Genomic DNA, 27023 nt, shown 5'->3' with positions numbered 1-27023 from the left:
GACATCCATAAATAAGTAAATAATTCAAAACTCTCCATGCATTTGTGTAACTTGCAGCTTCTGAAGTTGTTCTGCCTGATTTCTAAACACTAATTTGCCCAGTTTTAGTATTAAATCTTTGCCACACATTTAACTCATTTGTAAATATTTGTAAAAATGCCCTTTACATCCCAAGAGAATGACGCAAATAATGCCAGAACATAAAACGCATGGACATGGTGATGTGTGTCTGAGAGGTACAAGGCTAATGGAGAAAAAAGAAAAGGAAAAACAAAAAAAGTCAGACATGGATTCTCAATTAAATACACAGGTACAAACAACAAATTTATCACTTATGTACACATTTTATGAAGTCCATAAATCATGCCTGAAAGTACCTCATAAATCATCCCTGTTTGTAGCTCCCAGATAATGCACACAAACAGAAACACAAGCAAGTTGTGTGAAGCTGATCAAGAAATGGACTGTGTAAAAAAATGAAAACATAAAAAATACATAGTTCACTGTTATAACTAGTAGTGCATTAGCTTTTGTCACTTAAATATTTCTTCTTATTAAGTATTAAAATCTCGAGTGATGGAGTGCTGGTAATATTGTGCAGCTGAAATTAGGAGGTAAACCATCAGTGTTATGTTTTTTTATTTTCTTATGTGACCTTCAGTGGCCATTTTTCTCTTTAGTGATAAACTCAGCTGCTTATTTGTTTTCCTTCAGGTAAATTGGCTTATGCAAACTTCCCTCTCCCTTTTGTCCTACTTCACATAAACTCTGGTTAAAAACCAAATCTCAGCGGAGTCAAAAAGTTTGCACACCCTCAGGACATAACATTTAGTGCGTTTCTTAATACAGACATTCCTTCCTTACACTGAAATCCCATTTGACTTCAGCCAGGTAATTAAAGAGTGAATGTTATAACAGTGCTACATTTTTCTTTTTTTCAGTCCGAGCACAGGGAGCTACAGACAGATTGTGTGGAGGGTCTGTGTAGGTATTTGTTACTTCATCTGCCAATTACAAACATTCTTTAGAAATAAAAATGACATTCACAATGAAATAAACAACAAACAAACAAAAACAGAGCCTCCAGCTCGAACAAGTTAGATCCAAGAAGCACAATATTTCTACTGCTGTACAACGAGAGTTATGTAAAAGGAGCAGAGATGAGAAGGTATTTAAATCACACTCATTGTGTGACTTTGTCAAAGGGCATGGTGCACACACTAAAGGATGTCCAGGTGTTATACCCCTTTGTGACTTTGTCAAAGGGCATGGTGCACACACTAAAGGATGTCCAGGTGTTATACCCTGTCCTTGGCAGTTTAGAAAGGGTGAAGCAGAACACAGACTTTATCACTGTGTCACTGTTTCATTACAAAGCTATAAATTGGACTGAAGTAAGACCATTATTCTCATAATGGTGAGAATATTCTCATACTACCAGGTTAACTGCCTAGACAAATTTTCCTTAATATTTTTTTCTAATATTTTCTAATACTTCTAAAAAAAATTTTAATTTTTTTTTTATTTTTAATTGTTTAAAAATTTTGACAAACAACTTGAATCCTCACCCCCTGATGACTTTTTATTTAAATGTTGTTGTTTAGCACCATGGACAGTGCTGATCAGTTGGGCCAAGGGGTAGAGTCAACCAGCCAAATGAGGCAGCCAACTTACAGAGGAAACAGTGGCTCATGCAGGTAGGACTAATGCTCTAGTTTGTGCTCTCCTTTCTTTCTAGAAAGCCCATAGCAAGGATAATGCCACTTAACCCATAGGAACCATCTGGCTGAACTGCAGAGACACATTTACTCCCTTACCACACTACTGCTCCTCACTTGACCTAATTCCCCTTCTCACTCTGAAATTTATGCAACAAATTGCTTGCACCATTTCTTCACTTAACTCTGTTGTCAGGATAAACACTCATTGAGGTTTAACTTCTTTGAAACGAATGACCTAAAAAGGCAACAAAAGACATTAGGTTTTAAATTAAACCGTTAAGTTTCAAGTGTAAGTTAAAGTCTCCTGCAAGTTTTTTTTTAGCTCAGACCTAACACTAATATGGGGTACATCAAGATGAATAATATCTTTTGAAAAAAATTGTAATATTCATTCATTCACAACAGTGTAAGGTGCTGTGAAGAGGGATGTTCTAAGAATATTGCACTGGGGTATGCATATATAATGTATGCAAATATGGATAAAAATGTTGCAGACACCAAAATACTTTCTGGAATTGTTAGAAAAAGAAAATAATTTCTAAAAAAAACACCAATGATCAATATACAGTGCATCCAGAAGGTATTAACAGTGCTTCACTTATTGTTATATTACAGCCTTTTTCCAAAATGGATTAAATTCATTATTTTCCATAAAATTCTACAAACAATACCCTATATTGACAATGTGACAATCTGGTGCAGGTTTTCATCAAGGATGTCTCTGCACATTGCTGCATTCATCTTTCCCTTGATCCTGACTAGTCTCCCAGTTCTTGATGCTGCCACCACCATGCTTCACTGTATGGATGGTATTGGCTAGGTGCCTGGTTTCCTCCAGACATGACACTTGCCATTCAGGCCAATGAGTTCAATCTTTGTGTTATCAGACCAGAGAATTTTGTTTCTCATGCTCTGAGAGTCCTTTTAGTGCCTTTTTTCAAACTCCAGGCAAGCTGTCATGCGCCTTTTACTGAGGAGTGGCTTCCATCCGGCCACTCTACCATACAGGCCCGATTAGTGGAGTGCTGCAGAGATGATTGTTCTTCTGGAAAGTTCTCTTCTCTCCACTGAGACATCCTGGAGCTCTTTCAGAGTGACCATTGGATTTTTGGTCACCTCCCTGACATTCTCCCCCGATGGCTGGGTGGCCTGCTCTAGGGAGAGTCCTGGTGGTTCCAAACTTCTTTCATTTAGAGATGATGAAGGTCACTGTGCTCATTGGGGCCACCAATGCTGCAGAAATTTTTCTGTACCCTAACCCAGATCTGTACCTCGGTACAATCCTGTCTCAGAGGTCTACAGACAATTCCTTGGGCTTCATGGCTTGGTTTGTGCTCCGACATGCACTGTTAACTGTGCAATTAATTGAATTTATCACAGATGGACTCCAATCAAGTTGTAGAAACATGTCAAGAATGATCAGTGGGAACAGGATGCACCTGAGCTCAATCTTCAACATACTACAGTTTATGTGAAGGAAATTAGAAGACAATTGGATGATCATAATTTTTATTAATGTTTATCTGTTGATCCTACTAATAAATTGAAAGTGTATGTGCATTCTAGGTTATAGCAATTTTTAGAAAATGGAGAATTCAGTAAAAATGAGTAGGAGTTCCTTAAAGTTGATTTTCCAGTTATTCCTCAGATATATACATTGCCTAAGGTCCATAAGAGTTTGGATACCCCTTTGAATCGTCGCCCTGTAAGTGGTATTGGTAGTCTTTCTGACAATATTTCTTCTTTTGTGAATTTTTTTAGTACTGTTTGGGTACCGTTTGTACCCAAGTTGCCATCTTATGTGAGAGACTCCATAGATTTTATTGAATCATTGCATGCTGTTGATATTTCTGTCAATACTGTTCTTCTCGCTGCACTTGGTGTTCAGAGTTCATGCACTAACATCCCTCATGAGGATGGTTTACAGGCGGTTAGAAGACAGATGGATCTTGTTGGATCTCATAAATATTGTCTTGACTAATAATTATTTTAGTTTTCAGAATGATTATTATGTGCAAGTGAAAGGAACAGCAATGGGTAATAAAATGGCACCTAATTATGCCTGTTTGTACATGAGTGCATTTGAAAGAGTTTATTTTAAATGTATCAAATTCTTTCCTACCCCAGATAATGTTTTACAAATGATATGTTGATGATATATTTATGATTACGAATTCTACATCCACTGAATTGTTAATTTTTTTTGAAATATCTTAATTCTCTAACTGAATACTTGAATTATAACTAAATTACTTCTGTTACTTCTGCTTTATAACTAAATTACTTCTGTTATATTCACTGTCCTAAACCTGTTTCTATCCTTTTTTGCACCCACTGTCAAACAGTGTTTTTTGTGCAAGAGTCGGCATTATGTGTCTCATTTGTCTGCACTGTATTGTCTTGTCATCCTGTGCACTTATGTTGTATGTTTAGTTTTTAAAGAATACACCTTGTCGTATAGTTAAGCTCTATGTTTGTCCACGTCATCTGTACTTTGTTTTCATTCTGTGTATCACCTCTGGTCCAGGAGGAATGTTGTTTCACTTCACTGTGTACTGCATAAGCTATATATGGTTGAAGTGACTTGACATGGTTGACTTTGAAGTTCACTATGGAATATGATAGACAGCATCAGTTTCCTTGATGTTAAGGTACACATTTCTGAGGGCAAACTTCAAACTGAATTATATCATAAACCAACAGATCATAATACATTTTTAAAACATAGTAGTTTTCATCCAAAACCTCTTGTTAGAAGTTTGCCTATCAGCCAGTTTAAGCGTGTACGTAGAGTGTGTAGCACTGAGGAATATTATTCTTGATGGTCTGCTGATCTGACGTCTAGGTTTTTGCATTGTGGTCATCGTAGGGAATGGATAGAAGAAGTTAAGACGAAATTTGATAACATATCACAAATACAGAACTTACGTGCCATGGGTAAAAAAACACAATTTTACAAAGGCCCAATTTGCTCTGTTAAATATTCAGCATTGGGTGTAGAATTATGAATTACATTCATAATTCATACATTACAATCATTAATAGTGATTCTAAACTGTCTCAAATGTTTAAAGACGGCCCTCGCTTGGTTTTGAAGCATCAAAATAACCTGCATGATATGCTTGTTAGATCAGAGCCCATGTCTTACATGGTGAAATCTGCCGCTTTTACTCCTCCTTCTGGTAATCATAAGTATGGTAGTTGTGCTTTTACATTTAACTTTTTTTTATCATTCATTCATTGTCTCCCGCTTATCCGTAGCCGGGTCGCGGGGGCAGCAGTCTAAGCAGGGATGCCCAGACTTCCTTCTCCCGAGCCACTTCCTCCAGCCCTTCCAGGGGAATTCCAAGGCATTCCCAAGTCAGCCGAGAGACATAGTCCCTCCAGCGTGTCCTGGGTCTTCCCCGGGGTCTCTTCCCGGTTGGGCATGCCTGGAACACCTCCCCTGGGAGACGTCCAGGAGGCATCCGAAACAGATGCCCAAGCCACCTCAACTGGCCCCTTTCGATGTAGAGGAGCAGCGGCTCTACTCCAAGCTCCTCCCGGGTGACAGAGCTCCTTACCCTATCTCTATGGGAATGCCCCGCCACCTTACGAAGAAAACTCATTTCGGCCGCCTGTATCCGGGATCTTGTCCTTTCGGTCATGACCCAAAGCTCATGACCATAAGTAAGAGTAGGAATGTAGATTGACTGGTAAATTGAGAGCTTCGCCTTTCGGCTCAGCTCCTTCTTCACCACAACAGACCAGTACATAGACCGCAATGCTGCTGCCGCTGCACCAATTCATCTGTCAACCTCACACTCCATCCTTCCCTCATTTGTAAACAAAACCCCGAGATGCTTAAACTCCTCCACTTGAGGAAGGAACACCCCTCCAACCTGAAGGGGACAAACCACCTTTTTCCGGTCGAGAACCATGGCCACGGATTTGGAGGTGCTGATCCTCATCCCAGCCGCTTCGCACTTGGCTGCGAACTGCCCCAGCACATGCTGTAAGTCCTGGCTCGAAGGAGCCAACAGGACAACGTCATCTGCAAAAAGCAGAGACGAAATCCTATGATCCCCAAACCGGACTCCCTCCACCACCTGGCTGCGCCTAGAAATTCTGTCCATAAAAATAATGAACAGAACCGGTGACAAAGGACAACCCTGCCGGAGTCCAACATGCACTGGGAACAGATCTGAATTACAGCCAGCAATGCAAACCAAGCTCCTGCTCCGGTCATACAGAGACCAAACAGCCCTTAACAGAGGGCCATGGACCCCATACTCCCAGAGCACCTCCCACAGGATGCCACGAGGGACTCGGTCGAATGCCTTCTCCAAGTCCACAAAACACATGTGGACTGATTGGGCAAACTCCCATGAACCCTCAAGCACCCTGTGAAGGGTATCGAGCTGGTCCAGTGTCCCACGACTAGGACGAAACCCGCATTGTTCCTCCTGAATCCGTGGTTCGACTAAAGGACAGACTCTCCTCTCCAGTACCCTGGAATAGACTTTCCCTGGGAGGCTGAGGAGTGTGATCCCCCTATAGTTGGAACACACCCTCCGATCCCTCTTCTTAAAAAGAAGGACCACCACCCCGCTCGCCCAGTCCAGAGGCACTGTCCCTGACTGCCACGCTATGTTGCAGAGACGTGTCAGCCAAGACAGCCCCACAACATCCAGAGACTTAAGGTACTCAGGGCGAATCTCATCCACTCCCGGCGCCTTGCCACCAAGGAGCTGCTGGACTACCTCAGTGACTTCAGCTTGGGTAATGGATGAATCTACCTCTGAGTCCTCAGCCTCTGCTTCCTCTATGGAAGGTGTGTCAGTAGGATTGAGGAGATCCTCGAAGTATTCCTTCCCCCTTCCGACAATATCCCCAGTCAAGGTCAGCAACTCTCCACCAGCACCATAATAATAATAATAATAATACATTTTATTTATAGGCGCCTTTCTCAACACCCAAGGACACAGAACAATGAGTTACAAAACAAAGCACATAGAAACAATACGACAAAAAACAAGCAACAATAACAAAAAAATAATACAGAAGACTGTGACTGTGTGAGAGGGCAAGTAAGATTTAGGAAGAGTAAGCAAGCTTAAACAGGTGAGACTTGAGTCTAGATTTAAAGATAGACAGAGAGTCAAGGTTACGGATGTCTGAAGGTAAAGAGTTCCAGAGCCGGGGAGCAGAGCAACAGAAAGCCCTCTGCCCCATGGTGGTGAGACGAGCAGAAGGCATAGAAAGTTGAAGAGAAGAGGCAGATCTAAGAGAATGAGAGGGAACATGAATATGGAGAAGATCAGACAAGTATGAAGGGGCAAGATTGTGAATAGCTTTAAAAGTGAGAAGAAGAATCTTAAAGTCTATGCGAAGCTTGACCGGAAGCCAATGAAGCTGCTGCAGAACCGGAGTGATGTGGTGAAATGAAGGAGTTTTAGTGATGATACGAGCTGCTGAGTTTTGAACCAGTTGAAGTTTAAGAAGAGATTTATGAGAGAGACCAAAAAGAAGGGAGTTACAATAGTCAATATGTGAGGTAACAAGATTGTGAACAAGAATAGCAGTAGCATTCTGTGTAAGGGATGGAAATATGCAGACCGGGTAATGTTATTAATATGTGATTGAAATGAGAGCGTACTGTCCAGGAGGACACCCAAACTCTTAACCTGAGTAGAAGGGGAAACAATAGAATTGTCAATAGAGAGGGAGAAGCTATTTATTGTAGATAAAGTTGATTTAGTACCAATTAAAAGAAATTCAGTTTTCTCACTATTTAGTTTGAGGAAGTTGGAAAAGAACCAGGATTTGAGTTCATTAAAGCAGTCAAGAAGAGAGGAAGGAGGGAGGGTAGCATTAGGTTCACTAGAGTAATAGAGTTGGGTGTCATCCGCATAACAGTGGAATAGAATACCGTATTTTCGAAAGATATTGCCAAGAGGAAGAAGATAGATGATGAAAAGAAGAGGTCCAAGGACAGAACCTTGCGGGACTCCAGTGTTAACAGGGGAAGATTTGGAACTAAAAGAGTGTAATTTGATTAACTGCATGCGCTCCGATAGATATGATTTAAACCAGTCAAGGGGGGTGTTAGTAATGCCAATTGAGAAGTCGATTAAGAACAATGGTATGAGAAATGGTATCAAAGGCTGCACTTAGATCAAGAAGGATAAGAATAGTGACTGAACCAGAATCAGCTGCCATGAGAAGGTCATTAGTAATTTTTAAATGGGCAGTTTCAGTGCTATGTAAAGGGCAAAAACCAGACTGGAAATGTTCATACAAGTTATTACAAGTTAAATGAGAATGAAGTTGAGAAGCAACTATTTTTTCAAGGATTTTTGAAAGAAAAGGTAAGTTGGAGATAGGGCGGAGATTATTGAAATTACTAGGATCAGCACCAGACTTTTTCAGAATTGGAGTAATAGCGGCAGTTTTAAGTGGGATAGGAACAATTCCAGTAGTAAGAGAGGAGCAAATGATAGCAGAAATAAGAGGAATCAGAGAGGGAAGACAGGCCTTGACCAGAACAGTGGGAAGCAGAACCATACACAGTGCTGGCAGAGAGCTGCTTACCCCTTCTGAGGTGCTGGATGGTCTGCCAGAATTTCCCCGAGGCCGACCGATAGTCCATCTCCATGGCCTCCCCGAACTCCTCCCAGACCCGAGTTTTTGCTTCCACAACCACCCGGGCTGCAGCTCGCTTGGCCTGCTGGTACTCATCAGCTGCCTCCGGAGTCCCACGAGCCAACCAGGCTCGATAGGACTCTTTCTTCAGCTTGACAGCATCCCTTACTTCCAGTGTCCACCACTGGGTTCGGGGATTGCCGTCACGACAGGAACCAGAGACCTTACGGCCACAGCTCCTGGTAGCTGCGTCAACAATGGAGGAGGAGAACATGGTCCACTCAGACTCAATGTCCCCAACCTCCCTCAGAATCTTGTCAAAACTCTCCCGGAGGTGGGAGTTGAAGATCTCCCTAACAGAGGGTTCAGCCAGACGTTCCCAACAGACCCCCACAATACATTTGGGTCTGCCAAACCTGTCCAGCATCCTGCTCTGCAAGTGGATCCAACTCACCACCAGGTGGTGATCAGTTGACAGCTCAGCCCCTCTCTTCACCCTAGTGTCCAAGACATATGGCCGAAGGTCAGATGACACGACCACAAAGTCTCCGGTCTCCAACTCCGGCCTAAGGTGTCCTGGTACCACGTGTACTGATGGGCACCCTTATGCTTGAACATGGTGTTCGTTATGGACAGACTGTGACTAGCACAAAAGTCCAATAACAGAACACCACTTGAGTTCAGATCAGGGGGGCCGTTCCTCCCAATCACGCCCCTCCAGGTAACACTGTCATTACCCACATGGGCGTTGAAGTCCCCCAGTCTAACTATGGAGTCCCCAGTCAGGGCACCTTCCAGCACCCCTCGTAGGGTCTCCAAGAAGGTTGGGTACTCCACACTGCTGTTCGGCCTGTAAGCCGAAACAACAGTGAGGCCCCTATCCCCCACCTGAAGGCGCAGGGAAACCACCCTCTCATTTACTGGGGAAAACTCCAACACATGGCGGCTGAGCTCGGGGGCTATAAGCAAGCCCACCCCAGCCCGCCGCCTCTCACCATGAGGTACTCCAGAGTAGTAGAGGGTCCAACTTCTCTCAAGGAGTTGGGTTCCAGAGCCCAGGCTGTGCGTGGAGGCGAGCCTGACTATCTCTAGCCGGTACCTCTCAGCCTCCCCCACCAGCTCAGGCTCCTTCCCCCCCAGTGAAGTGACATTCCATGTCCCAAGAGCCAGATTCTTTAACCAGGGTTTGGGTCGTCTAGGCCCCTGCCCATGACTGCTACCCAAAACACATAGCACCAGCCCTTTATGCTCCTTCCTGCAGGTGGTGGGCCTATGGGAAGACGGGCCTACATCGCTCTTTCGGGCTTTTTTTAAAAATTTTTTATTCATCTTTATTCATCTACATACTGGTCATGATATATTGGTACGTCACAATTACTTGTTCATCTATACATCTCATCCCTTGTCTGTGTGGTCTTGCCTATGTTGGAAAAACTTCTAGATCACTACGTACTCATATTAGAAATGAAATAGCCTTTATTTGTCACATATACATTACAGCACAGTGAAATTCTTTCTTCACATATGCCATCCATGGAGGTTGGGGTCAGAGCACAGGGTCAGCCATGATACAGTGCCTCTGGAGCAAAGAGGTTTAAGGGCCTTGCTCAAGGGCCCAACAGTGGCAACTTAATGGTGCTGGGGCTTGAACCCCTGATCTTCCAACCCAGAGCCCCAGGCCACAATGTCAGTGCCCTACAGTATATTGGCATAGAGAAGGTACTAAAACCATCAATGGGGGGAGATTTTGAGAGGAAACTTTTACAATGGGAAAGTTTTTGGATTTATACGTTAAATACGTCGTCACCTTTTGGGTTGAATGAAGAGTTCGATGTCAAGCCTTTTTTATAAAAGTATTATTTTTATCGTTTTTTTCAGCTGTTTCATTAATTTAATATGAGTAGTGTTTGCTTTTCTCCTCTCCTGGTGTGGGAGTATACCTGCATAGTGATTGGATGTGTCTAATTAGGATGTTCACTTGTCAGTTATTTAAAGTACCTCAGTTCACTTGTATTATCCCTGACAAACACCTGATGGTCAAAATGTTGCAATAAATATTTTTATAGAGCAGTATTAGTGTGCGGACATTTTGTTTGTTTCTCAATTTTTGAGTACCATGGCAAAGGCTGTGAACACTTATGTACATGTGATTCATTTTTATTTTTAATAAATTTGCAAAGATTTCAAACAAGCGTCATGTCAAGTCAAGAAGCTTTATTGTCATTTCAACCACATATAGCTGATGCAGTATATAGTGAAATAAAACAACGTTTCTCCAGGACCCTGGTGCTACATAAACAACAAACCAACATATAATTATAAACAGAAACAACAACACAACAAGTTTGTCCTAGCGACATAAAGTGCAATGTGTGCAACCAGGTGCAAACAGTACAAAGACAAGACAGTGCAGAAAAAGAGTACTAAAAACAACACCAGACAGGACACATAACGCCGAAAAAAAAAAACATGTGCAATGAAAACAAAATGAATGTGCAACCTTGAAAAACTGAAAACCAGGTGTCCAATAGCATACTGTATATGTTTGTAACATACATATAGCGGCATGACAATATGTTTGTGCAAAAAATACAGTAGCAGCAGTTGAAGTAATGCAAATGAAAAGTTAACATTATAACAGCAGTTGAATTGTGAGTCTGTTCACACAAGTGTGTGTGTGTGTGTGTGTGAGAGAGGGAGTTGGTATAGTTCAGTTCTGGATGTTGAGGAGCCTGATGGCTTGAGGAAAGAAACTAATACACAGTCTGGTTGTGAGGGCCTGAATGCTTCAGTACCACTTTCCAGATGGCAGGAGGGTGAAGAGTGTGTGTGAGGGGTGTGTAAGAGTGTGTCTGAGGGGTGTGTGGGGTCATCCACAATGCTGTTGGCTTTGCAGATGCAGCGTGCAGTGTAAATGTCTGTGATAGAGGGGAGATGGAGCTGCTCAGGGAGATGTTGAAGATGTCAGTGAAGACATCAGCTAGCTGCTCTGCACATTCCCTGAGCACTAAGTCAGAAATGTTGTCTGGTCCAACAGACTTCTGTGGGTTAACTCTGCATGGAGTTCTCTTCACATCAGCTGTAGAAAGACAGAGCACCTGGTTGTTAGGAGAAGGGATGGTCTTTGCTGTTACATTGTTCTGTGCCTCAAACTGAGCATAGAAGTCATTCAGATTCAGAAGCTTTTATTGTCATTTCAACCACATATAGCTGACACAGTCATAGTGAAATGAAATAATGTTTCTCCAGGACCTTGTGCTACAGAAACATACAACATAAAGATCAAACACAAAAAAACAACACAGAGCTAGGACAGAAGTTTGTCTTAGTCACAAAGTGCACAGTATGCAGCTAGCTGCAAACAGAGCAAAGACAAGACAGTGCAAATATAATAAATACAAACAAAAGACAACACAGAAACACAGGACACTTAGCACCGAAAAGAAAGAAAAGAACATGTGTAATGGAATATAAGTGAAATAAAATAAGATAAAATGAAATGATGTAAAAAATATTGTGCAAAAAAACAACAGCAGCAGTTGAGGTAGCGCAAATAGAAATAAACATAAATATAATTATAGCAGCGTATGACAGGTTGAGGTAGTGCAATAAGTAATGAACAATTTAAATTGTTTGTGTGTGTGTGTGTATCCATCCAGGTGAGAGAGAGAGTGTGTGTGTGTGTATGTGTGTGAGAGAGACAGAGAGTTTTGTACAGTTCAGTCCTGTGTGTTGAGAAGCCTGATGGCTTGAGGAAAGAAACTGTTCAACAGTCTGGTTGTGAGGGCCCGAATGCGCCGGTACCTCTTTCCAGATGGCAGGAGGGTGAAGAGTGTGTAAGAGTGTGTGTGAGGGATGTGTGGAGTCATCCACAATGCTGTTGGCTTTGCGGATGCAGCGTGTGGTGTAAATGTCCATGATAGAGAGAAGAGAGACTCCGATGATCTTCTCAGCTGTCCTCACTATCCCCTGAAGGGTCTTGCGATCCGAGACGGTGCAGTTCCCAAACCAGGCAGTGATGCAGCTGCTCAGGATGCCCTCGATGGTCCCTCTGTAGAACACAGTCAGGATGGGGGAGGGAGATGGGCTTTTTTCAGCCTCCTCAGGAAGTAGAGGCGCTTCTGGGCTTTCTTGGTGATGGAGCTGGTGTTGAGTGACCGGGTGAAGTTCTTTGCCAGATGAAAACGAAAGGATTTGGTGCTCTTGACGATCTCCACTGAGGATCCATCGATGAACAGTGGAGAATGGTCACTCTGTGCTCTCCTGAAGTCAACCACCATCTCTTTAGTCTTGTCGATGTTCAGCGAGAGGTTATTGGCTGTGCACCAGGCTGTTAGATGTTGCACCTCCTCTCTGTATGCTGACTCGTCGTTCTTACTGATGAGACCCACCACAGTCGTGTCATCGGTGAACTTGATGATTTGGTTGGATCTGTGCATTGCTGTACAGTCGTGAGTCAGCAGAGTGAACAGCAGTGGACTGAGCACACAGCCCTGAGGAGCTCCAGTGCTCAGTGTGGTGGTGCTGGAGATACTGTTCCTGATCTGGACTGACTGAGGTCTCCCAGTCAGGAAATCCAGGATCCAGTTGCAGAGAGAGGTGTTCAGGCCCAGCTGGCTCAGCTTCTCAATCAGCTGCTGAGGGATGATTGTGTTGAATGCTGAACTGAAATCTATGAACAGCATTCGAACTTAGGAGTCTTTACAGTCCAGGTGTGTGAGGGCAAGATGGAGGGTTGTGGTGATTGCATCGTCCGTGGAGCGGTTAGGACGATACACAAACTGCAAGGGGTCCAGTGAGGGTGGTAGCTGTGACTTGTTGTGCCTCATGACGAACCTCTCGAAGCATTTCATCATGATTGGTGTGAGTGCGACGGGACGATAGTCATTGAGGCAGGAAACCGTAGACGACTTAGGCACAGGGACGATGGTCGTTGTCTTGAGGCATGTTGGGATGAAGAAGCTGCTCAGCAAGATGTTGAAGATGTCAGTGAAGACATATGCCAGCTGCTCCGCACACTCCCTCAGCCAAGAATGCCAGGAATGTTGTCTGGTCCAGCAGACTTCCGTGGGTTAACTCTGCATAGAGTTCTCTTCACATCAGCTGTGGTGAGACAGAGCACCTGGTCGTTTGGAGGAGGAATGGTCTTCCTTGCTGTCGTGTTGTTCTGTGCCTCAAACCGAGTGTAGAAGTGGTTCAGCGCATCTGGAAGGGAGGCGTCATTGTCACAGGCAGGTGGTGATTTTCTGTAGTTGGTGATCGCCTGGATGCCCTGCCACATGTGCCAGGAGTCTCCGCTGTTCTGGAAGTGGCCGTGGATTCTCTGGGCATGTGCGTGCTTTGCCTCCCTGATGGCTCGGGACAGTTTGGCCCTAGCTGTTTTTAAGGCCGCCCTGTCCCCTGCTCTGAAGGCGGAGTTTCTCAACTTCAGTAGAGCACGCACTTCTGCAGTCATCCACGGCTTTGGTTGGAGCATGTGGTGATGGTCTTGGAGACACTTCTGCAGTCATCCATGGCTTCTGGTTGGAGCATGTGGTGATGGTCTTGGAGACGGTCACGTCATCGATGCACTTGCCGATGTAGCTGGTCACTGATGCCGTGTACTCCTCCAAGTCAATAGAGTCGCCATTGGTTGCAGCCTCCCTAAACATGTCCCAGTCAGTACACTCAAAACAGTCCTGAAGAGCAGAGATGGCTCCTGCTGGCCAGGTTTTAACCTGTTTCAGAACTGGTTTAGAGCGTCTGACAAGTGGTTTGTATGCTGGAATCAACATAGATGTGGTCTGAGTAGCCAAAGTGGGGGTGGGGCTCCGCACGATACACGCCAGGAATGTTTGTGTAAACAAGGTCCAGCGAGTTCGTCCCTCTTGTCGCAAAGTCCACATGCTGATGGAATTTTGGGAGCACTGTTTTGAGATTTGCATGATTGAAATCTCCAGAGATAATAAACAGTCCATCAGGGTGACAATTCTGCAGCTCGCTAATAGCTCCGTACAGCTCACACAGACCCTCATTTGCATTAGCGCTGGGTGGAATGTACACTCTGAAAATGAAAGCGCTAGTGAATTCATTTGGTTAAATAAAATGGTCTGCATCTAACAGTCACAAACTCCACTAGCGATGAACAGTAACTCAGAACAGTCCTTGCACCATTCCGTGTTGATGTAAACACACACACCGCCACCGCGTGTCTTACCGCACAGAGCTGCATTCCTGTCGGCACAAAACATGGTGAGGCAGCTAGCTGAATGGTGGATTCCGTAACTCCGTCACTGAGCCACGTCTAGGTGAAAACAAAAATGCAGCAGTCTCTGAACTCACACTGTGTAGTTTGCTGGAGTTGGATGTAGTCCAATTTATTGTCCAGTGAGCAGACATTGGACAGAATGATGGAGGGAAGTACCGGGTAGGGTCTGTTTTTAGCCTAGCATGGACACCCACCCGCTTTCCGCGCTTCCGCTCCCTCGAGCACCACATGCGACATCCTCTCTCCCGGCCACCGGCATCAGGCGACACCGTGGACTGAAGGTCTGGTCTTTGCAGCAAGCCGAGGTCGCGAAGTTTGCCAAGTACATCATCATGCAGGTTAGTAATTGCATGATTTCTTGGCTGTAATATTGTCTGGCAGTAGTATACATGAACACCGCTGTCTTTGGTGTCCATGCACCTTGAAATTCGGGGTAAAACTAAGAAATAGCACCATTTTGGTTCCGGAGTGGCATGCTACTGCCGCGCCGCCATTTTGGAAACACGCCATTACAATTTTTGAACTGCCATTGTGTCAGTCAGCGTTATGCTCAGTTCTTCATCAGTGAACTTTTGAAGACCTTGGCAGAAAGGAATTAATGTTAATTGTATAATGAACTCAGAAATTACAGTGACCTAGTAGTTCCTCAGGAGCTCATGGTTGCTCAAATGGCTATAAACTGTTGTAGAAAAGACATTATTTACATTATTTAATGTCCAGTGTCACCCAAATGAGGATGGATTCACTTCTGAGTCTGTTTCCTCTCAAGGTTTCTTCCTCTTATCATCTCAGGGAATTTTCCTTGCCACCCTTGCCTCAGGCGTGCTCATTATGACTGCTTTAGCTCTTCTATTGAATCTATTCCATCTGGTAAGGTAGGATTCTGACATTGTGTAATATTTGTTTAACTTGATTGGTTCTAGAGTTATTTGAACTGTGTTATTGTATAGCTTGTTGATCCTTTAGTGTTGGTCTATGCTTAGTTGTCTCAGGTGATTAATCAAGAGAAGTTTCAGTCTCCCTTAAGGTGTGAATTGTGGGCAGGGCTTACTAATTTATATTGAAGGCTCTCCGCTACAGACACTCGTGGTTTGCATCTAGTCCAGTCAAGACCTGTTTATAGTAAGTGTCTACTAACATACTTTCTTTCTTGTCTTGCCACACTTTAACTTGCACTTAACCTCACTTTGACCAAACCAGACATGTGCCTGAAACCCATCTCTGTTCTTACCTCTTACAGACACAGTTTCCAGCAATCTAATCTACCCTCCCCTGTTGTCTCAGTCTCAAACAGCAGTGGTAGGTGGGCTCTGGAACTGCCAGTCTGTTGTAAGGAAGGCTGATTTCATCTCAGCTTTAGCTTCCCACTGTTCCTTTGATTTTCTGGCACTAACCGAGACCTGGATATCCCCACAAAACACTGCTACACCGACTGCTCTATCCTCTGCCTATGCTTTCTCTCACTCACCACGAGAATCAGGCAGGGGTGGTGGCACAGGTCTGCTGTTGTCCTGGAGATGGTGTTTCACACCTCTCCCCTTGTCTCATCTCCACCATTTCTTTTGAATTCCATGCAGTTTCAGTTACATCTCCATCATTGTCATCTACCATCTTCCTGGTCCCATTGGAGACTTCATGGAAGAAATGGACACACTCCTCAGCGTCTTCCCTTCTGACAGCACCCCTCTGACTGTCCTTGGAGATTTCAACCTCCCATCCGACAGGCTTCGGTCTTCTGGTCTTCTGACTCTTCTGAATTCGTTCTCCTTGTCATTCAACAGCTGCCCTCCAACACACAAGGGAGGAAACGTCTTGGACTTGGTCTTCACCTACCCTTCCCCAGCTACAGACATGACTGCTACCCCACTTCATATCTCAGATCATCACTTGGTATCCTTCACTATCATTCTCCCTGTACTACCCAAACATAACTCCCAGCATCCCTCTCTCATCCGTCGGAACCTTCACTCTATCTCTCCTTCCTCTGTAACTTCCTGCACTCTTTCATCTCTTCCTGACTATGACTCCTTTTTCTCCTTACCCCTAGACTCAGCTACAGACACTATCATCTCCTCTCTTTCATCAACCATGGACCTTCTCTGCCCTTTATCCACTAAACACAGAAAGACTTCTTGTCCTGCTCCTTGGCTGTCAGATGTGCTTCGCAACAATCAAAGAGAACTACAAACAGCAGAGAGGAAGTGGAAGAAATCTCAACTGGACGCAGATCTCACCTCTTATCGAATGCTTCTGTCCAGATTCTCTTCGGACGTGACTTCTGCCAAAACTTCCTTTTACAAGGAAAAGCTTGAGGCTTCTGCACAAGATCCCCGAAAGCTCCACAACATCTTCTCTGCACTACTCAACCCTCCAACCCCACCTGCTCCATCCTCCCTGACCGCTGAAGATTTTGCCACTTTTTACACAGAGAAGATTGAGAACATCTGCCAGACCTTCACGTCCGCCCCTACTTCATCTGCATTACACAGCCAGGACTCAGCTACTCCTTCACTGAAGCATCTCTCAACCATAGCAGCAGAAGAGGTTTTGCAAGTCATCCACTCCTCCAATCCCACCACCTGCCCACTGGATCCAATCCCTTCCACTATGCTCCAGACCCTCTCACCTGACCTCCTGCCCTTCATCACCACAGTCATCAATAGATCCATTACATCAGGACAGGTACCATCTGCCTTTAAGCAAGCAAGGGTTATTCCTATACTAAAGAAACCTACTTTGAATCCCTCTGACATCAATAATTACAGACCGGTATCACTCCTCTCCTTTCTTTCAAAAATTCTTGAACGAATTGTTTATAATCAGCTGTCTGACCATCTCCTGCAGAATAACCTCCATGATCCCAACCAGTCTGGCTTCAAAGCAGCACATTCTACAGAGACTGCCCTTTTGACAGTCACCGAGAAACTACATACTGCTAGATCAGCCAAGCTTCATCAGTCCTCATCCTCCTTGACCTTACTGCAGCATTTGACACGGTTAACCACAAGACTCTCTTGTCCACCCTCAGGAGTCTTGGAATTTGTGGAACAGCATGGGAATGGTTTGCTTCCTACCTGGATGGTCGCTAATATCAGGTAACATGGAAGGGATTGACATCTGCCCCACGCAGACTCTCTACTGGTGTCCCACAAGGCTCAGTACTTGGTCCTCTCCTTTTCTCCCTCTACACTCACACTCTTGGCAAAGTGATATCCTCACATGGCTTTTCATACCACTGCTATGCTGACACCCAACTTATCTTCTCCTTCCCTCCCTCAGATACCACAGCTTCTACCCGAATCTCACCGTGTCTGGCAGACATTTCATCCTGGATGACCGCTCATCAGCTGAAACTTAATCCCAGCAAAACTGAACTGCTGGTCATCCCAGGTGATTCATCCCCAGACAAGGATCTTGCATTATCTCTGGACAACTCAATGATCTCCAACCACTGCTCGCAACCTCGGGGTAACCATGGACAATCAACTGTCCTTTTCCTCCCATGTTGCCAATGTGACACGCTCATGTCGGTTTCTTCTGTACAACATCAGAAGGATCCGACCATTTCTATCCACACAGGCTACTCAAGTGCTTGTTCAGTCTCTGGTCATTTCGAGACTGGACTACTGCAACTCTTTACTGGCAGGTCTTCCTCTGAATGCAATTCATCCACTGCAAATGATCCAAAATGCAGCTGCACGGCTTGTCTTCAACGTGCCTAAGTCACACTCTCAAACACCACCCCACTGCTGCGTTCCCTCCACTGGCTTCCGGTAGCTGCACACATCAGATTAAAAACACTGATGCTTGCCTACAAAGCCAAGAATGGACCAGCACCATCTTACCTCAAAGATCTTATTACTCCTCGCTCCCTCCGATCCACTAGCACTGCCCGACTGGTCCCACCATCTCTCAGGGTAAAAGGTAGGTATTCATCTAGACTCTTCTCTGTTCTGGCACCGAGGTGGTGGAATGAACTTCACCTAGATGTCCCTACAGCAGAGTCTCTGGCAATCTTCAAACGACGTCTTAAGACCTACCTTTTCCTGAAGCACTTAAACTAGTTCTTACCTTTCACTGTTTATGTATTATATGGTTTATTTAAAAAAAAAAAATCCAATTTTACGCGAATGGTATCCTAAGTCTGTAACCTATTGAACCAGTGTTAATGTTTGCAATGATAGTGACTTAAATCACTTTTATACATCGCTCTGGATAAGAGCATCTGCCAAATGCCAGAAATGTAAATGTAAATAAATATTAGAGATAAATAGTAACTTAATTTTAAACTTTATCAATTTGATTCTGTTTCTTTACTTCTGTAAAGCTGCTTTGGGACAATTAATTAAAATGAAAATTTTAAATTGAAATAAATAAGATTATTTTAAATACTGAACTCATCACTCCCATCACTCACCCTCACTCACACATTCTCAGTCACTGTATTTCTAATCATGCACACTTTTATGAAACTCAAACAAAGCCTATGTATATTCAGCCAGGTGTGAAGTAATGCTTAGTGTATTACTGACTCATAATAATTCATAGACCAAAGTGTTTGTATACATTTATAGTATAAATTCACATAAATTATTTTTCCAAAATGCAGCTATACATATCTATATAATGTTTATTTTTCACAATGAATTAAATTTGCACATGTTTATTACAATATTTTTTTGTGAAATTATAATAAGAATAATCTCTTCCTTCCATTCTCAAAAAATAAGAACTGCAAACAGCTTCTTATAAATTCATTTTAATCAACAGGAGGTTTATCAATTCTTCATGAACTACACAACACAGGATTCTGTTTCTTTATCTCCTTTTCTTTATTTCAATGGTTTTCATAGAAATGCATTAGAACATGAAATCCTAGCCTTATTATTGAGTGAGCAGTGTTATGTAAGTTAAACATGAATAAAACTAAGCTGAGAATAAAACTGTAATTATTGAACTTGTTTCACATTGGAATTCCTGCAGATGGAGCCAAGGAGGATGCAAAGTCTCATTATACGGAAATATCCTACACATTATTCACTTATTCTCACATCACATATTATTTGATCTCTAATTCCCTAGGAAGAGAATTATTAGTTAATGCTTATGATAAAGAAACAATATCTATATATGTATGTCTATATATGTATATACACATATTATAGAGTATATTACCTATATTAAAATTGAAATGAGTATATAAAGGTTTGATTATTGTTAGACTTTGATTACATGTTTGTTACTTTAGCATCTTATCTGAAAAACTAAAGAAATAAAGATCCAAAACAAACTCAGCAGATTGACTACATTTGGGGCAAAGTGACATTGAAGGCAGCTAAATAAAAAATACAAATATTACATTAGAAATAAACTTGAAGAAGAATATTAATAATATTATTAAGAATATTAAGAATATTGCCTTAGAAGAAAACTTGTGTAAATTAGATTTAGACATAGAGTTCTTTTTAGATTTTTATTAGTCTTAAATTTTCTTTCTCTTTGTGAAACACCCTTCCATCTCATCATTCTCTCCATTTAACTGTGACATTTTCTGCCATCCCATGATCCTTCAGTTTCTGTTTAATCTGAAAAACAGAACTTTAATTAATCAATAATACATGATAGAGACTCTATATGAACCCTATGAAATTTTACAGAAATGTTGCAGGTTATGTATATAACCCAGTTCTCTGAGAAAGGGAAAAAGGTGCTGCATCATGGCTAGACACTACGGGAATGTGTCTGCAAGACCAGTGTTTGAAGAATGTGAGGTAATATGCCAATTCTAATGCACTAATTCTCTTCAACTTCTCTGAATAAAGATATTTCAGGTATGCCCCTAGTGTGTCAACGGAGTGAGGCAGCACTGACCCGGGTTACATACATAACCTGAATTGTTCTAATTTGAGGGAACTCAACACCGCATCATGACTTGATGCAATGGGAACTTCAATACAAATGCTGCCACAATGGGTAAGAAAGCCTGCTCAACAAGGCTACTTGGCACTGGCAATTGCTGGGTGCAGATCAGTCCAGATCAACTCTGCATGACTTAGCATCCTGGGGTTGAGTCCATGCCCAAACTGTAAAACGTGATGAACATGTGGCAGGGGGACCAGCCCATTGCAGCACAAATATCATGCAACGGCTCACCTCTGGCTAGAGGCATGGAAGATGCTACACTCCTATAGAAGTGGGCCTTGACAACTGGGGCGAAGCCATTGCACACACCTCATGGGAAAGGTGCTACTTGATGACTGCAATACCTTTGTTGTGACCACCAAATGAAGAGTTGAGATTTACGCCGTTGGACTAGGTGGTAGGTGTAGATCCTAAGAGCTCAGACTGGAAATAGTAGACAAGGCCTTGCATACTCCAGAGAAATAAGAGGTGGAGGAAAAAAGGCTTGCTTGCTGGCTGGTTGTACCTTTGGAATTGGATCTTTGGAATGTAGTCCAGTCTAGGGTGCAGAATACTTTTGACCATACCAGGTGCAAAGTCTAAGCAAGAGGAGGCTGCCAACAGGGTCTGCAGACAGGGCCTCCTTCTCTTTTGAGTTAAGCTAGAGTCAGCAGGGTTAGGGTCAGTAATCTCAAAAGGACCATAAGATTACCCTTTCAGGACCAAAGAAAGGTCTCAAGAAGGAACTTGCAGCCTACAGGTAGGATTCAGTTGTCTGGTAATTGTTTTAGAAACCGTCCTAGGTGTTTTACAGTGAGTGTCAGACCACTGAACCAAGGGCGATGAATTCTCTCTGATGAATTTTGTAACCTTTTTTATGACATTCAGAACCTTCTGGCATTAATGGCAGTAGTTACCATGCTGCTAAATGATCTAAAAGAGGTGTCATTCATTTAGGAAAAGAGGTCACTGGTGAATGAAGATAAACCAGCAGGCATTCCCACTCCCTAAATCACCAGAGGTGGTGGCATTGGCAGAACCCTCTAATGCCATTGAAGGAGTAATTGTGTACTCAGATCCAGCCTGAGGAGGCCTCATCTTCATGTGACGGGTCTTCTTTTTAGCTGCATTTTAGGAGTTCACAGTCCTCAAATCAACCCTTCCCTCTGATGCCTTGACCCCTGTATCTTTCAGATGGGGAGCAGTCAAGCAGTCACACTGGTCTTTTGCTACTCCTGGTGGGAACTAGGCCTGGCTGGGATTGACTGGTGGTAAACACCAACTCCCAGATGCGGTGAGGGATCAGTTCTTTGAATGCCGCCAAGTGCTGCTTATCCTCCTGATACCTGTCAACAACAGTGCTAGCTGCAACCAGCCAGGAGGCAAAATTGGGCTATCCAGGAGAATAGTTTTATACTTCACATTTTTCCCTGTAATGCTGAGCCACAGATTCCTCTTTGTGACAAAAATAGCAGCCATGCATTGGCTGATAGTGTGGTTGTTTGCTTACTGGCATGGAAGGCTAAATCAGTGGCTCCACAAAGTTCTTCTACCGCTTCAGGATCTCATCCCTGGCCCTGATCCAGGTCTTTAAGTTTGTCAGCCTGGTAGGTCTGCACATGGAGCACACTGATCACAGAGTAAGCTTCTGAATTTGGAATGGTACCCTCTGAGTTGGAGGAGAAGGAATAGAGAGTGGTATAGAAAGGGAATACCCATCTCAAGGTCTGCTCCACCAATTCAACCTGCAAACCCCATGATTGGAGCCACTGCAGACCCAAGCCACAAGGTGAAGATGCCTGACTTGCTTAAATTTTTCACACTTGATTTTAACAGAGCCAAATAAGAATGGAGCTTTTTCATTGAGAAGCTCTTGCAATGAAAACAGCTCCCTGGGGGAATGACCGAATGTGCTCAGCTCCCAAAGTAATAACACATAAGAAAGTGGGGACTTGGCAGCACATACCTTATGAACTGTTTGCTAGCTATTGTATTAATGGCAAATCACACACAAAACAGACAAACACTAAATAGACAAACAATACACACAGAAAGACAAAAAAATTCCTGAAGGCAAAGCTGGGGATTCCATGAGGTATATGCCCTTTTATGGTCTCATTGATGCACCCCACTACATCAACCCAAGTTGGCCAGTAGGATTGATGTATTTACACACTTGCTTCAGACCATGATCTTGCAGTAGCATTCCCATAGCATCAAGCCATAATGCAGCATTGAGTTCCCTTGAAAGGGAACTAACCACACAGTCAGACTGTAATTACAGTACATTGTGTCAGTGCCAGCGACTGATGAAGACTCAGGTTGTGGCTGCAGTAATGACAAGGACAATGTAAGGTATAAGTGGAGTCTTCAGGAGGATGAGACCCACCTGCTCCAACATGGCCTCCTTTATTGCAGGATCATTCACATCCTGACTGGACAGAATCTTCAGCCTTATGATTTGTTGTTTTCTAGTGACTTCTGAATGTAGAAATGTAAAGATATACAAACTCAAACATAATCACACAAACTTACATTCTAAAGACAGTTTTTAAATGTAAAGGAAATTGATCTAAATTACAAACCATAACAGAAGAACGGCATTATGGCTGAGCACTGTGAATCAGCAGCCAGGCCATTATTTAAATAACCACAGTCTTCATTCCCCTGGGCATTATTAGGTTCTCCAGTCATCCAGGTGATGGTAGAGACGTTTTTATGGTCTACCCACTTCCAGGTCTCTCTGAACAGACCAAACCAAGTCATGCCAGAGATCAATCCTGCTATAATTGAATTTTCTGTTGCATCTCTTGCACTGGCCAGATCAGTATAATAAGTTCTGCAGTAAGCTTGAGCTGCAGCCCATGTCTTACCAGTAGAGATGTAAATGTACCTCTGATTGCCAGTTTTAGTGTCTGTGAGAAAAAACATGTGTACCACTTGTTAATTATAATCTGTCATTGGGAAGTAACATGCAGTGTAGTCAAAACTTAACAAGCCTCCAATGCAACATCATGTTCTGAATATTGATTAGTCACTAAGGCTTTATTCGATTAGTCTGTAAGTTTAGGCTTAAAATGGGCTTTAACCTGGTTCTCAGGATTGCAAATACAAATGCTCTATCACACTGATACACCAGTAAGAATTAAGAGAGGGTGTGCTTGGCAGACCTAGAGATGAGATTACTGACAGAATAAAGTGCAGAATTGACTGTTGAACTCCAAGGATCAAACCTGGATCCAATTAAGTTGTGTTATAATGTTTAGAGCACAGTTACATTTAAGGATAATACTTACAACACACTCTCAGTATTTTTAGTAAGACATATTCCTTACCATCAAAGCACACAAAGGGGACTTGGTCAGTACATTCCCTATCATGCCAAGTGCCCCCACTCATTCCACCACACGATTCTTTTCCATGCCAGTTGTCAGGCTGAAAAGTTCCCCATGGTCTCATGCTTCCCACTGGCTCATATCCAAGAGACCATTTCCAGCCATTAATGTCATTGTACATTCCAATCCAAGCACTGGAACTAAATTGTTGTCTCTGTGCTTCATTCTGAAGCTGAACCATGTCTGCACTGGTCTTGATGATAGCCAGATTTGTGTGTTTATCTTGACAGTAAGCCTGAGCATCACTCCACATTTTTCCCTGTTGGATCAGAAAGTACTGACGAGGGTCAGACAGGACGAGAGGGACGACTCCTGTGGAGGAGAGTGTTATGCAACATTAGCTGTGTAACTGAAATTTTTTAGTATGATTTTTCCCTCATTTGTAAAACATGAAAATTTCTTTCTGATCATAAGAAATATGTCTAATTGATATATCTGTAACCAATGCTGTGTCTCTGATAAATATTATAATCCCTGTGGATAGAGGTGGCCTTTATTCTTCACTGTATTATTTGCTCACCTGTATAAAAGAGAAGTAGGAACAGACGCTTCTCCATCACTGTGAAAATCACTAAGAAATAAGATTAAACAGAGTGATTAAACAGAGACTTCAATAAAACTGTTAAGTGAAAGTACCAGAGCACTACAACTTACATCACTACACATCACTACATATGGTTAAATTAGAAGTTAAACTTGGATCAACACACAGGAGTTATAATCAGCAGTGTAGTTAGTGAACAATATTCATTTTTCAAGAGGTGTCATGTGGAACAGGATTCAGTGTCACTATCAGTGCAAGTAATAAGAAAACAATGTTATATATGTAACAGAGACAAAGAAGAACTCAGGATGGTGATGAAGAAGTGTGTGTGATGGCCAGAGTCTCATCTAGGCCATGAATCCTGACAGAATCATTTAGAATAAAGTCTAAAATTTTGAGCACCCAGACAGAACAGCAAAGAAAAAGAGATCACTCCCCACCCTGGCAGGTTTACCCAAAGCAAGTCTCAGCCATTGCACTCGGGCTCAGCTGACCTTTGCAAATTCCACAAAGGCGGGAATATCAACTGCATAATTTTTGTTAGTGGGGGACTTCGTTCATGCTCTCCCCTTTCTCATTGGGGTTCTGGTAGCTCCAGGATTAAGGGGAGCTCCAAGTGGTTAAGGCTCTGGGTTGTTGACCGGAAGATCGGGATTCAAGCCCCAGCACTGCCAAGCTGCCACAGTTGACCATTGACCAAGGCCCACAACCCACCCTGGCCCTAACCCCCAAGGATGGGATATGTGAAGAAAGAATGTCACTGTTCTGTAATGTATATGTGACAAATAAAGACAACTTAACTTAACCCCCACCCATACTGAGACCCTCCCCCCAGAAAAATAAAGAAATGAAACCCCCCCAAAAAAACAAACAAAAACAAACAAATAAACAAACAAAAAACAGGTAAGCAAGCATCAGGACATCATTTCACCAAGAGCTACACATTCATTACTCAGGATCTCAGACAGCCTGTTCAGGACCTCTGACCAGAAGGACTGGATGTATGGCCATGACCAGAGAGCATGATGGTAATCATCTATGGAATTAGGGCAGTGTTTGTTGCTATTGCTTAAACCCATGCAGTATAATTTCTGTGAAGTGACCAGAGGAAAATTTTATATTGTAGTAAGTGAATTTTAATATCATTAAACATAGAAAATATATCATTGGATAGAGTTTACCAGTGTATTACTGTGTTCTCCAGGTTTAGATCAGATATCAATATTTTTTATTGGAAATTATGTTTAGTCATCATCATTTAGTGGCAGTTTATATACTTGTGATGTTATTTGTCTTGAATCAACTTGATTGAGTTTCTCAAAGAACTCTCAGCTCTAGGTTTATTTTTATTTGTGCTATAACACGTGGGGTTATGAAAGGCTTATGTAAATACAAGAAGCAAATGTGTTAATTAATAATCTAACAACAATTTAACTTGAAGTATATTAAAACTCCTAATGTGTGTAATGTAAATGATTTTGAACTCACTGAAAGTTTTTAGTCTTTAACAATTAAGTTTCACAGTATCACAGTATTGAATATACACTTACAGTATTGTATTTTTTCATCATCACTGATGTTCAGAATTCTGTCCAAGGTTTTCTAATAGTTACATGTTCTAATAGTTTATTAAATTAATCACTGGAAATGTGATACTTCAGAGACTTTTCATGACTGTAGTGAGATTTATAGTCAGTTCATTAGAAGTCACTGGTTATTTGATGTGATTTATCGTGAATCCCTTGTTTTTAATCTTCTAATATTTTACTAAGTAAATACTTTTAAATTTTAAACTTAAATTTAAAAGTGTTATATAAATAAAGAAATATTGCACAGCATTAGACTATATAATGTAAATTTATCAGTGAATCTGATTCTTTGGTCTAGTCTTTGTCTCTAAAACCTCGATCCATGATTATCTTTTTAACTGTAATCACCTGCTGGTTTAAAGACCTCTGTACAGCTCTGCTCTAAAGACCACAAATACACTAAAAACATTAATTATCCCCCATGTCAAGCTCTACAAACCATTTCTCTTATTAAGTGTTAGGAAATAAGTGAAGTATCAGTAAATAACTGAAACATACCTGAAATGTGAAGGAAGTAAAATCTCAGTGTTGTAGCTTTTATAGATCTCAGTGTCTTTCAGAGACGTTCTGCAGTATCTGACTAACTGGGTTACTACAGTATTTATCTTCTTTTAGACTTGACTAAATGCAAATCTCCTCCTCCTTCCTTTTTAACTTTACAAAACAGATTGGATGTAAATCTGAGATGGATAGGACAAGGCTTAAAAAAAGAAGACTGTAAGTGTTTATAAAGTTTGTAAGTTTGAGACAGAAGGATAAAGTTCAGTTTTGATGATTAAACTTATAAAGCACAAAGAAGTCAAAGTCAAGTCAAAGTCAAAGAAGCTTTATTGTCACTTCAACCATATATATCAGATGCAGTACACAGTGAAGTGAAACAATGTTCCTCCTGGACCAGAGGTGCTACACAGAACACAGACAAAGTACAGTGACGCAGACAAACATAGAGCTATAACAGAGATAAAAATTTAACCTATAATTTAAAAATTAAAATTAAACTAA

The 27023-nt window shown here is 42.3% G+C and overlaps 1 protein-coding gene across 1 annotated transcript; it reads right to left on the bottom strand.

Moving 5' to 3' along the window:
* Positions 1–19409: 19409 nt before the first annotated feature.
* Positions 19410–26602, bottom strand: LOC131354056 (putative C-type lectin domain family 20 member A). The gene is made up of 6 exons (XM_058391318.1): positions 26520–26602; positions 24409–24459; positions 23829–24200; positions 23079–23408; positions 22883–22974; positions 19410–20177 (listed from the first exon to the last, which is right to left on the bottom strand). The coding sequence occupies exons 2-6, from the start codon at positions 24443–24445 to the stop codon at positions 20115–20117; spliced, it is 894 nt and encodes a 297-aa protein (XP_058247301.1). The 5' UTR covers positions 24446–24459; positions 26520–26602; the 3' UTR covers positions 19410–20114.
* Between the last annotated feature and the right edge of the window lie 421 nt (positions 26603–27023).

This window comes from Hemibagrus wyckioides, linkage group LG06, assembly GCF_019097595.1.
Source record: "Hemibagrus wyckioides isolate EC202008001 linkage group LG06, SWU_Hwy_1.0, whole genome shotgun sequence".
NCBI classification, from domain to species: Eukaryota; Metazoa; Chordata; class Actinopteri; order Siluriformes; family Bagridae; genus Hemibagrus; species Hemibagrus wyckioides.
The sequence above is the reverse complement of the archived record's forward strand: the minus strand, read 5'-3'. Positions and strand labels throughout refer to the sequence as shown.